Genomic DNA, 12,930 nt, shown 5'->3' with positions numbered 1-12,930 from the left:
AAAAAAAAAAAAAAAAAAAAAAAAAGGAGGGGGGGAGAAAAAAGGGAAGATCAATTATTATATAGAAAGAAACCATGTCACATTTAAAAATTTCAGAAAATTGACTTCTAATTGTATTTTGGTTTTTTTTTTTTTTTTTTTTTTTTAATAGCACTTAAGAAGTGACTTTGTAGCTACTTACAATTAATTTAAATTGATCACTGTTTCAGTTTTATATCACAAAGTTGACATGGAAGAACTTACATTATAAAAATTATATTCACCAATACACACATTTCTTTCTTTTTTAAAAAAGAGCTCCCTGTTTTATTGTAGTGGAACTTCTTTTTTAAAAAAATAATCAGAGTGGGATTAAATGTGAAGTAGGTTTGTCTTAGGCCCTGTCCAACCTTATTCAGTTACTTATGCTGGAAGAATACTATGACAGTGTGGCCTCAAGCATGGAAACCTGGTGAAACATTACAGACGGATCATTAGTAGTACAGCCCTCCTTACAGTAATGGTATAAAGATGGAAATATAAATTAATCCATTTCAATTTAGTTAAACTGATATATCAGATGAAATACAGACATTATGCTAAGTTTCACAAAATTAAAACATTGTTCTTCATAATAGCCTTTTATGTCTTAAAGAGATTGACAGTCCAGAAGTAAGGGATGGTAAATTGGGCCTGAGAGCAGGAGTAAGTAGGTCAGCTTTGGAAAGAGAGAAGGGAAGCTTTACAAGGTAACTGGGACATTTTTCTTTGGAAAGCTCGAACTGATTAATGATGGCTTTAAACCTATTAATTGCATTTCACAAGGCTTTGAATAAATTCCCTTATGTGTCTTTGCAGCATTTGTATGGGGTAGTTACTATCATTAACTCCATTCTACAGACCAGGAAACTGAGATCCACAAAATTACTCATCCAAGGCCATGTTAGAGTTAGGGCCAGTTCAATAAGGAACGCTGAGCTCTAGGGCTCAGGAGATCAAACAAACTGTCTCCTGTGATGTGGGAAAGGGTCCATGAGGCAGAACCTCCACAGGTTTCTGTGAAAGCTCCACAGTATCGACTATTCCAGGAAACACAGAAGATCTGTCCTTGGAGAGGAAGATTCCTGGAGAAAGCTCTAGTCCAAGTCACTATTCCTTCTGGCCGAGGCCACTAGGAAGTCTGTTAGTAAAACCTTACCCACATGGTCTCACGAAAAGTGCTTTGTACCTCTGCTGCCATGAGTGTGCAGAGCTGGGAGGTGCCAGTCTTAAACAATCCATTTGATACTTATGTTATACTAAGCTGGCATTGTAAACTGTTTCAAATCCATTTCCAAGAGCAGGGAGAGCACAAACTTGATAAGGTTAAGTCAGTCATGCGGTGGGATCATAGTGGTACGTGATGGATATTTTGCCTCTTTCTGCCTTACTGTCCCAACTTTAAAATTCATGAGGCTCTTTAAAAGTCTTAGTGTCAACTTAGTTTCTAGGTTGTAATATTATTGTGTTCATTAGCAGTTTAAAACTTGGATATGCTTTGCTTTGGTTTTTTTTGGTTTGGTTTTTCTGTGTGCACCGTCCTGGGCTTTGAACTTGGGTCCTTGCAAAAACTGCTGAGCTATATCCCCACCCCAACATGTGTCATTTTTAATCTTAGATTTTTTTTTCACATATACTTATTAATGAAAAACTTTTTCTCACCATTTTTAACTTATAAAACACTATTTGTAGCTGGTCACAGTGACTTAGGAGGCTGAGTCAGGAGGATTGCAAGTTTTGATTGCCAGCCTCAGCAATTTAGTAAAACCTTCAGCAATTTAGTAAGACTGTGTCTCAAAATAAAACAAAAAAGATTGGGGATGTAGCTCCCTGGGTTCAATCCTTAGTACCAAAACAAATAAACAACAATAACAAGAAAATATTGTCATTAAAAGTCAACATAGAATGATTTTGACAAAAAAGTGCAAAAAAGATTTACAAATTTTCCTTTTTAGGAAAAGTAAAATTACTTTTCATGCTCATTCATTATGGATTTGCCATTCAACCCTTTATCTCTTCAAAAATTTTCAGAATGTTTCTTTTAGGACCAAAATTAAAATGTAAGCTTCCTCCTGGTCCATTTACTTCTTTCTTCAGAATTGATACCTACTAATAATTGTGTTTTTGGGTTTTGTTTTTGTTTTTGTTTTGGTGGTTGTATTGAAAGCATATGCATAATTCATTTTTTAGCGAACATTTATTGAGGCATAGAGATGCATATTTATTGAGGCATAGAGATGTATTCCCTTTGTTTTGGAGTTTATTGATGATCCACATACCCAAATAGATAAACATCTTTAAAATTTATCTTAAATAGAAACATAAACTTCTTATTGTTATGTAGCTTGTTTTAACTTTAACTTAACAATTTATCTTGCAGATATTCCCAAGATAAGTTTTGTAGCTTATTGGAAGGGTTGGCATATTTTAAAAATGAGTAGATATGACCATGGTGTTCTGCAAAAGCTGAGCTGGGTTGTTTTGACCACAGGAGTATGAGACTACTCATTTTGCCAATAATTGTATTGACTGTTAGCTATTACCAATCTTTTAAATTTTAACCAAGGTGAAAAATTAATTTAAAAAATTCAGACTACTTTTCTTAGTCCATTGTGAATTTTGCCACTCAACCTTTCATCTCTTCAAAAAGTTCAGATTATTTCTTTTAGGACCAAAATGAAAATGCAAAAAGTTTTTATTTAAATGACTTTCTGAGATATATCTTGGAGTACAACAGTATATGTATAGAACTTTGTAATTTTCAGAGTATTCTCTAACACATTCACTTTTTTGTATAAAACATTTTTGGTCACACAAAAGTAGAGAAAATAGTGTAATGAACCCGTAGGACCCATTTCCCAGCTCCAGTGTGGCCATCACTTTGGATGAACAAGCAAGATTTGTTACTTCCGTTTTTTCCTGTTGAAGGGCATGGACATGGGAGTGGCTGAAGGACAGGTGTCCTAGGACTTCAGATCCCACCCACCCTTCCCTCATTTCCCTTATACTTATTGCCACAATGATCTTTTTGCTTGACTTACAGGAGTTATTGGTTTTTCTTTACTATTTTTTTTAAAGTAATGTATCTTACCATTCTGAGCCATGTTAAAGAGCATCAATGATTGCTTTTTAAAACCCTTTTTGTTGGGGTTTTGTTTTAGAAGAGACGGTCTAGCAGGCAGGTGAAGAGAAAGCGATACACTGAAGACTTGGAGTTCAAGATTTCTGATGAGGAGGCAGATGATGCAGATGCTGCTGGGAGAGACTCCCCCTCCAACACTTCCCAGTCAGAGCAGCAGGTCAGCAGCCAGATTTGTGTGACTTGAATCTGCATGTTACAAGATGGACTGCACATTTTATAGCTGGAATCAGAGAAGTTCCGTGGAAGCATTGGACTTTCAGCAGGGGAACATTCATCTAATGTTGGCTAAAGTGTTATGGGAAATTAGTTGTTTAGCAGTGTCTTTTAAAAAGCTCTGTTCACTGAAATTTATTTTTATACAAGCCTGTGATGTGTAATTTGACACAATTTTGGAGAATTAATGGTCTATGTTGAGGAAGAATCAGAGCTAGAATATGAGGCGGCTGAATTTACCTCTGAGAATTCAGTGCTGTGGCTTCTGGGACTTTAATAAACCACTTGAGCTCGTCTCCTGCTGTTCAGCACTGTAAGAACCCCTTTATGAAATTACTGCCTTGTAGTACCCAGCAGGGCACGCTTTATTCTCTGTGCAATGTAAATGATGGATAAAATAGTTAGTATAAAATATGGATAGTAATGTAGGATTGATTATTTTAAAGACTTTTTAAAAAAGTAATGCTCTTTTCTTACTATTACTGTACTTTAGTTAACAAACTGCTGGTAGCCATTGAAAAATATATTAAATGCAGTTTTATGTTTTACTTATTTGGTAATCTGTGCTATGTTAAGTTGTTGTATGAGGTTTTATATGACCTCCATAGATAAAAGCTGCCTATGATAACAGAATGATGAGTATATTTACCCCACGGGTATAGATGAAGAAAAGTTATATTTTTGACTGCTATCATGCAGAGATTATTTTCTCTTGGCAGCTGGAGTTTCTGAATGCTCTCTGGCTTGTGGAACCCATGCTAGTCCATGTAATTAAGCCACATAATCATGAAGTAACAAGCACAGCTCTTCCTTTTTCCTTTCTGTAGGGTGAAATTTTTGTTCTTTTCAGTCATATTTTCCACTGGTAACTTTCTACTATGGTTTAAAGGGTAGGGAGGTAGTGAGTGGCAAAGGAGAACAAATTATTTCTTATTTTTGTATTATACGATAAAATGTTTTCCATTTGAATTGATTCACGCCTGTTTATGTTTTAGGAATCTGTTGATGCAGAAGGCCCAGTGGTAGAGAAAATCATGAGTAGTCGTTCTGTGAAAAAGCAGGTAAGCACCATTTGAAATGACGCAAATCTATGGAGTGTGCATTACTCTTGTAGGATTGTTTTATAATTCTCTTTTAAGATTCCACTATTGTAAAGCAAAAATTCTGGCGGTATTTTCTAAACCTGTCTCATTTACTAGGATAGTAGAAATCATCGTGTTAGTTAACATCAAATACATCCATTTTATTATGCCATTCATAGTAGGCAAGAAACGCAGAAGTCTCCCAGGAAATGTATAGGACTTCCAGAGTTACATGCTGCTCTTTTCATAAGAATTAGTCGTATGAATCATAGACCTGTATTTACCTCTCATCTGTCTTTCGAAGGTCCTCCACCCATCTCAGCCCACCCCACCCTCATGGTGGAATGGAAGTTCTCTTATCATTTTGATAAGAAGGTGTTTTCTCATTCGTTTTACAACATTTTTTTTTATATACAATTGAGCTATTCAAAATATCTGTTGCCAGTGCAGAGGTGAAATACTGGACTGTTTTGAGTACAATTTTCTAAGTTATTCACAGTTCATGTTGGTGTGCAAAGGTGAGCTCTACATACTTGTCATTAGCTGGATTATCTTGTCTTTTAGGGACAAATATACTCTTGAAGGAAGAATTCTAGTGACACTGTATTTTCTTTTACAGATGGAAATTCCTTGTTTCCTCCCAACTATTTCTCTTCTTGCCCAATTTGGGAAAGTGTTTTACTTGTTTTAAATAATGATTTAGACATCTAGTTTGCATTTACATAGTCCAACATGGAATTTTCAGTGTCTTTAGAAAGTGGTTTCCTTTAGATATGGGGTCTGTTCCTCACCTTAAATTTGTCAAGTCCACAGGTCTTTATTGCTTTCAAGGCAGGTGGAATTACAACTTTATTTTTGACATATGAAATAAACATGTTTTTTTCTTAGTAAAATGCAAAGTATAACGTCCCAGTAAAAGAGATGAGTAACAGAGTAATTACGGGAATTAAAGTGAGATCCCAGGCTTATTAAATAGGAAATCTTTGCTATTCAAACACCTCTATCAAGACATCCTTGAAAATGAAATTACACCAAAAATAAACTTCTCTGTGCCTTCATTTCAATACTGTTTACTTTTCTATTGTGTGGTTCAAAGTATGGATTTTTATCAGCCTATACAATTCCAGTTCATATGAAAATAATGAGGATCAAGAAACTGAGATATTTTTACATTGTGTATAGGGTGGGTATATGGATGGCTTAACTGGTGCCTCTTTGTAAGATTTCTGTCCCGATGAATTAAACAATAAAATCTCAACCAAATTTCCCACCTGTTAAAGCAGAAATGAGCACTGTTTAACTCATTAGAAAGGTTGCATTTTTGTCCTGCTAATGACTCCAGAACTGTTAATTGGTGAATTGTAGATATATGGTGAAATTTAAATACTTGACATGCTTTAAAGAATAATCCCCTTCACGGAATTGGAGTGACTTGTTTGAGTAAATAGCCTGTCGTTTGGATGGGATATACTAATTTTCATTCAATTGATAGTACTTCAGCAGGCATACTCAGCAGGTTTGGGGGTTGCAAATTATAATTAGCTCTGTTATTTAGAGCTGCTGAGGCTATGCATTATGTAGGACACTGCTTTTTCTTTCTGTTTTGCCCACTTTAGGGCTTTCTCTCCTCCTCCCACCTCCACCCCCCCCCACCCCCAAGCACCCTTTAAAGGCAGATTCTCCAGGTTTAGGAATAGGTATTATTACTATTTACCAATGGCCATGGGACATTAAAAATCATTTTAACTGTAAATGAGGACAAAGCATTTATTGATTTGGTGTATTTGAGGATAGAGAAAATTAGTGGAAAAAATTCCTCTGGAAGGTTCAGTATTCATTGAAGTTTGATTTAAAGTAAGGAAGAGAAGTGATGCTCATTGAATTGTTTTTCTATTACTGGCATTCTTTTAAGGGCAATAAAAATCCATTAGAAAATATTAAACATTAACAGTTACTAACTTTTAAAACTGCCAGTGTTCTCAGAGTGGTTACTTCAGTTATCAGCTTTAAAAACACTGGGGTTGGTGTGGCAGGGGAGAACTAACAAAAGGAAATTTGAGATTTTTCTGTGGATTCTAGCTGTACCTGCTGGTCTGTTTCTTATTACCATGAATAATGTAAGAATTGGCTGTGAGAAGGTATCTTTCTGTCTCCCTGGCAGCACTGTGGAAACTAGTCGTGAGCTCATGGAGTCTGTCCTGTGGAGTGCTAACACATAGTGGGGAGTGTGGTTCTCAAAGTCAAGTCATCCTCATGGCTGTGGCCTAAGGATGACAATCTGTTTTGGTAGAGTTGTGCATATTCATAAAGCTCCGACAGCAGAACCTCCCTAGTTCAGCACCAGGTGTGAAGTGGGCCTGGCTTAGTCATTGATGTGTTGCTCTAAATACAAATTAACATGCATGAGGCCTAGTGGAAGGGCCATAGTTTGAATTCTGAGATAGGTAAAGAGATGTGTGTGTGTTGTGTGTGTAAGAGTGTGTGAGAGAGAGAGAAAGATAGATAGATAGATATGTGTGGATTGTATAAAAAAATAATTCTTTTGTTTTCCACATTTAGTTTTCTGCTATGAGTCTTCTGTCTTTGGAGAAAACATTCAAATTTTATTTTGGATCAGAATGTCAAAAACAACTTTAAGACAAATTCTGACTGCATTTTATGGAGGTCTTTATTTGACTTTACCTACATGCTATATTTGCTTTCTAAAAACTTATTTTAAATTTCAGCGATTGGTCTTAATTCTCCCTAATTGAACCCAGCAGAATTTTTAAAAATATATAGAGAGTATAAAGTTAAGGCAGGACTCTTAATCTCATTCATTATCATGTCCTTATTTTTTCCCTAAGTGCTATCTCTATTAGCGTATGCAATAGGTTGGGCTATAAGTAGGAAGGGATTCAGGCCCATGCTTTATTGTTATCTTTGTTTAAGTACTTTTTCATATTCTCTCTCTCTCTCCCTCTCTCTCCCTCTCTCTGCCTCTCTGCCTGTCTGCACTGTGATTTAGCTTGGTCCTCTGTGACTACTTCAGTTAGTAATAGAATGCTTAGGAATGGTCATTCATATTTTTCAGGCCGTAAGACTATCATTTGCTAGATGGCTAGTTCAAATCCAAGTGGCCAGAGCAGTTATTTTATTGCCTGATCAAGGGTTCTAGTTCATATGAATAATGGGACAAAAGTGGTTTAACATGTCTGGAGCTTTCAATTTCATGTGAATAATAAAGTCTATTTTCATAGACTAGCCACGTTTCTCAGAAATATTCTATTGAGCACATGAAATTACTTAGAGTACTCTCAAATTTATTTGTAGCTGTCCAAAAAAATAAATATGAGTGCTGTATGTGTGTAACTAGTGCTTTGATCCTGTTATTTATGGGGTAAGAACATTATAAGAGTACCTTCTGAAAATTGGGGTGTTAGAGGCCAAAGTGTCTGCCATTTAGTGACTAATTGAAATGATGTTCCTGAGGACTCATGAATTCACCCACTTTTGTTAATTGTTTTACTAGCAAAGCAAAAGAGGTCAACATGATCATATTTATATAAAAGGAAAAGCTGAGAAATAGCTCTATTTATAGTTCTGGGCAAGAAGGTGGTTATCCTACATGTGCAGTCAGTTAAAGAAAACAGTGTTACATTTGGAGACATCCAAAAGATATAGGCCCTGGGGCAATGGTGCGCCAGCTCCAGGTGCTGCTAAATGAGGTCTCGGAACCAAGTCACTTCTTCCCAGACAGCTCCAAACCCTCTTGCTAGGTACCTTCACAGCAGGTTCCCAGGGGAATAGTAGATCATGACAAGAAAATGGGTATTAATGAGAGTTGGGGACAGATGGTTGTTAAGAGTCAGAGCTTTCTGGGAACAAAACTGGGACAGAATGAAAACTATCTCTGCTGTTCAAGATCTGATCCTGTGTGTTTTGGTGCCCACTTAGAATTATGGGACAGTGAAACCATTTCAAATAAGATAGAAAGGACAAGATGGAAGAGAAGGCCAAAAAGAGGGAAATCAGAGGAAATAATAGAGCATAGAAATGATACATCTTGATCACTACCTAAAAGAAGTATAAGTTGGTGGCGGGAATTCAGAATTGAAAGAGATTGGCATCAAGAGATATTATGAGCTTCATTCGGGTTTGAATTTTATGACATGCTGACAGGCATCAAAAGATCTAGTCTCTTCCTTGCTTCCCAATTTTCTCTGGTTGTCTACCATCTCACCTTTGCCTTTTTACTGGAATTTCTAATTCTGCATAAAGATAGAAATCAAATGGGGAAATATTAGGGCTGGAAAAAAAAGTGAGGTGTGTCCTGAAGAGATTGTTACTTGAATCAACTAGAATTTATCTGTCACTTAATTGCAGGTCTTTGTGGTTCCTTTACCCATTTTATTTTTTATTTTCATTTTGGGTAACTAAAAGTCTACAGCACAGGTATATACTGAATACATTGGTTTAAAAAGTTGCTTTATAGTTATGACCTTTCAAAGACTCATCAGGGCACAACCAGATGTTAATAGGTGTTGACCACACTCCTGAGTATAATCTTTGTATTGCTGACGTCTAGACAGGTGAAAACTTCAAAATGCAGGTTTAACTGATAACAGGTGAAAGTTTCAAAGAAAAGTTTTAAGTTCATAGTAGTATGAAATTAAAAATTGAGGAGAATTGTCATCCCTTTGAATTCCAGTGTGTTTTCCTGGAGTCTTTTCTGTTTCATTTGTCCTCTGCCATGTTCCCACTTGCCGTAATTTTTTCTAGAACCATCTATGAGCCAGCGTAGCACCCACAAAGTGACCCTCAAGACAGGCTTGGGGCGTCTTGTACAAGTGCAAAAGCATTCATGAAACATCTGTAAGGGGTGTTTATGTTTCATATTTCTGCTTTATTTGATCAAATGTTCCAGAAGAAAATTACATATTATGACTTGTTTAACAGACTAAAACCAAAAAGAAAGAGAGGGGGTGGGGGCAGAGATGTCTAAAATACTATGTAAACGTTGTCTGCTGCATATGCAACAGCAGGTAGGATCAAGGAGATGTTATAGATAATCTTGCCACTGAAAACTCTCAATTTGGCTGACATGTATCACAATTTTAACCCTACCTAAATGTAGTATTTGGAGTGTTAATTTTATTTGGCTGCTATGTATGTGAGACATCTTGTCTGAGACATTTAATTGTACCATTGAGTAAAACTAGAGCTATGAATAGGGATGCACTGAAATTACTTGCATTAGAACAAGGTTTAGTTTTATATGGTTTCTTGTTTAGAGTTATTAACTATATGGAGGAATAAATGTCTTTTAAATATTTTAAAACATTACAAAACCCACAATGTAAAGTTGCCATGAGGCAGCCAAAAATAATACATATGGCATTCAGGAGAGCAGTTGCTAATTGGCTGCTGCCTGAGAAAATGGTACACTTGGCGTCTACTTAACACTGTGGGTTTGGCAGAAAGCCAGCTTTGGGGTCAGGTTGTTGTGAATGAAGCTGCATGTGGTTAGGGAGGAGTTTAAATGATTCATGTCTTAGAAGCTCAAGCACATCAAGTAGAGTAGCGTGCATGGGCCTGAGCTCCTCAGTCCTCATCGCTCGGGGTTCCTACAGCTTACAGCGTGTGCATCTTTCCAAGAAGGTCCTGTGCTGCTCTTCTCGGGCCAATTTTTTGCTCATGTGGGAATAAATCATTACTTTGGAAATATTTGAGTATACTGTTTTAAGTATGTGCCTGGAACTTTTCTTTTGTTGCAGAAGGAATCTGGAGAGGAGGTAGAAGTTGAAGAGTTTTATGTGAAATACAAAAACTTGTAAGTAAAAAAAAAAAAAATTTTTTTCTATTAAAGGGGGGGGGGGATATATTTTCATAGTACCAAACAACTTGTTGTTGTTTTTTTTTTTTAATTGTGAGGTAGGAAACATGGTCATTTCCTACTAATTTTTGTATCTTTGATATTTTATGAATTTAATTCTTCTAAAAAATGTATAATTGGTGTAAAAGTTGACTTTGTTTTATACATATAAGTATATATGTATATATATATGTATAGCCAAGAATTTCTTTTTAGACAAAATAAAAACTTCTAAGACAATAGAGAAATAACTAAATAGAGCAGTAATTGCCTATCCTCCGAGAATGAATTTTACTCTCCAGGGCTGCTCTCCTTCCCTTCTTCAGTGCATGGGATGCCGGGCACTTGAGACGAGAACTCTGCTATCAGACGAAGGCTCTAGAAAATCATGACATCACTCAGCCTTTAAAATGCAGTGAGCTATGGTTTTATCTGGGTTTGTTTCTATTATTTGTTTAGTGGACTTGAATTGCATAACTTTTAAAAATCTGAATGGAGAAACACAGCGAGCCGTCCTCATGGATTCTGTGTTGTAGACGTAGGCAGTGCACCAGGTCCAAACACTCATTGTCGTGAGCCTGCCTGGTTCTGAGGATCAGTGGTTAACCTGTTGAAGAGCAACGAGGCCATAAAGACAAAAACAGTCATTGATAGCGTAAACATTTACTTTATCCTTTTTAAGACAAAGAACAAAAGCACCATTTAAATTGTAGGGTTTTTAAAGAGGGTTTTATGAGTTGCTGGGAAAATAGCCTCAGAAAAATTTACCCTGCCTCAGAAAACGAAAGCCTCAGGCACCCTGGTTTTCCTAATTCTCCCTTGTTCTAGTTGGCACCCTGTTAATAAACGGATGCCCTTCAAAAGAAGTTGCAAGCAAAACCTTTTACCAAGTAAAAAGAGATGAAGATGTCTCTGTCAGTTTTTTCTCGAGAGTTCCATGCGATACATAGTGTAGCAGTAAAATGCTCAGTAAATGTTAGCTGTTGTCATCATTTTGTCCTCAGAGCACGATGAGTTTACACATGTGGAAATTATGCGTAGGCCATGATTTTCTGTGGCTGAACCCTTAAGGAGAGAAGTCAAGATAGGTGAGGAGGAGGTAAACCAGAGCTAAGGGCTCCCTTGTGGATGTAGAAACAAAGTCAACATGAGAACAGAGTTTAAGTATTGGTTATCGAAAAATAACACCATTAGACAGGCATCCAAATCATAGTGACCCTGGGCCCTGAGGTGCCTCCATTCATTTGAGCCTGTTAGTGATTCTAGAGAAAAGGGCACAGGTACTGCTACCAGGCCAGGAGAGGTGAGTCCTCAGTAACTTGAGTTGAGGCAAAGGGAGTTCTGAAATGAGTTTTCCTCTCTACTATTGTTAAATTATCAGGGAAGTTAGAGTTTCTATAAAACTAACAGTTTTTATCAGTCTCTTTAGACATAATTTCAGATTTATAAGAAAATTGCAAAACTGGAAAGAATTCTGTTTTTCTTTTTGAAATGCATACATATCTTCTATAAAAATACTTTGAGACTATTAAATACTATCATGGCTGCTAAGTGGTGGTTTACTCATTCCATCATTCTTTCTAGATTTATTAGTTGGGTCTCTGCTGTTATCACCTTGCCCATTTGTTAATTTATAGCTGTGTAGACTTGAGGATTCTCATTGTAGTAAATGGATTATATATTTTTTTACTGTTATGGTATTATTTACTTTGTTCATAACTCCTCTGTCCTTATGCCTTGTTTGCATCTTTCTTTGAGCACTGGCGACAGAGAATGTTCCAGGCTCAACCTGTGGCTTCCCTTTTCAGTCCTGCTCCAAGGAACGTTGATATTGTTTTGATGAGGGCCTTTCCAAAATGAGATTTGGACTTTGCTGTGCTCGTTGCTACAGAGGAGCCATGGCTATTCGTCCCTATCAGTGGATAGGCTGGAACAGTGGATATCACTCTGCTTCAGTTCATAGGGATCCTCATTCTTTGTTACAGTTACATAGTACTTCACTGTATGGTTGTACCACAGCTGTTCAATCAGTTTTCTATTATGTGAGCATATAAATGGCTTGTGGTATTTTATAATTGCCGATAATGCTACAACATGTATTCTCATGCATGCCTATACATGTTTTCAAATTGTTGAAGACACAGCTTTTGGATAAAATTCCTACAAATGGAATTGCTAAATCAAAAGGCAAATATGTGTGTAGTTTGAGAGCTCCTGCCAGATTCCCTTCTATGAGGACTATGTTTGTCTGTATTCCTGTCAGTAGTAGATGTGAACACCTATTTTCTCACAGCCTTCCAAATATATTGTACTTAATTATTGTGAGAGATTGCATTTCAGAAAGTTTTAGTCAGCATTTTCTCTTATTGTGAATAAGAATATCTTTTCATAAACTTAATGGCCATGTTTACATCGTCACTTGTCTGTGTATGTGTGTATGTCTTTTGCTCATTTTTTGTCGTGCTTCCTTGAATTTTTAAGTGTTTTATATTGGTACTTTATTTAGGTTGTGGGTGTTCCGTCTTTTCTGTTTCTGTTGCCTTCTGACTTGATTTATGATATTTATTGAGCTATAAATTTGTTAAAAATGTATTAAAGCTCAATGTCTTTTATCTTACTGT

At 36.4% G+C, this 12,930-nt stretch overlaps 1 protein-coding gene across 4 annotated transcripts in view; it reads left to right on the top strand.

Annotated features, from left to right (window-relative positions):
* Positions 1–12,930, top strand: part of Chd7 (chromodomain helicase DNA binding protein 7) — a 122,537-nt gene that overhangs the window by 57,162 nt on the left and 52,445 nt on the right. For 3 of the 4 annotated variants that reach the window (XM_015485846.2, XM_015485845.2, XM_015485844.2), the window contains exons 4-6: positions 3,180–3,317; positions 4,369–4,434; positions 10,212–10,267. In XM_015485846.2, the coding sequence (XP_015341332.1) occupies positions 3,180–3,317; positions 4,369–4,434; positions 10,212–10,267 (260 nt within the window). Of the gene's footprint in view, positions 1–3,179; positions 3,318–4,368; positions 4,435–10,211; positions 10,268–10,632; positions 10,725–12,930 lie in introns of those variants that run through there. The other variant, XM_048783023.1, reaches the window with a different exon arrangement.

The sequence above is a fragment of the Marmota marmota genome, unplaced genomic scaffold (genome assembly GCF_001458135.2).
Source record: "Marmota marmota marmota unplaced genomic scaffold, marMar, whole genome shotgun sequence".
In the NCBI taxonomy this organism is placed as follows: domain Eukaryota; kingdom Metazoa; phylum Chordata; class Mammalia; order Rodentia; family Sciuridae; genus Marmota; species Marmota marmota.
This window is presented reverse-complemented; position numbering and strand designations above follow the sequence as displayed.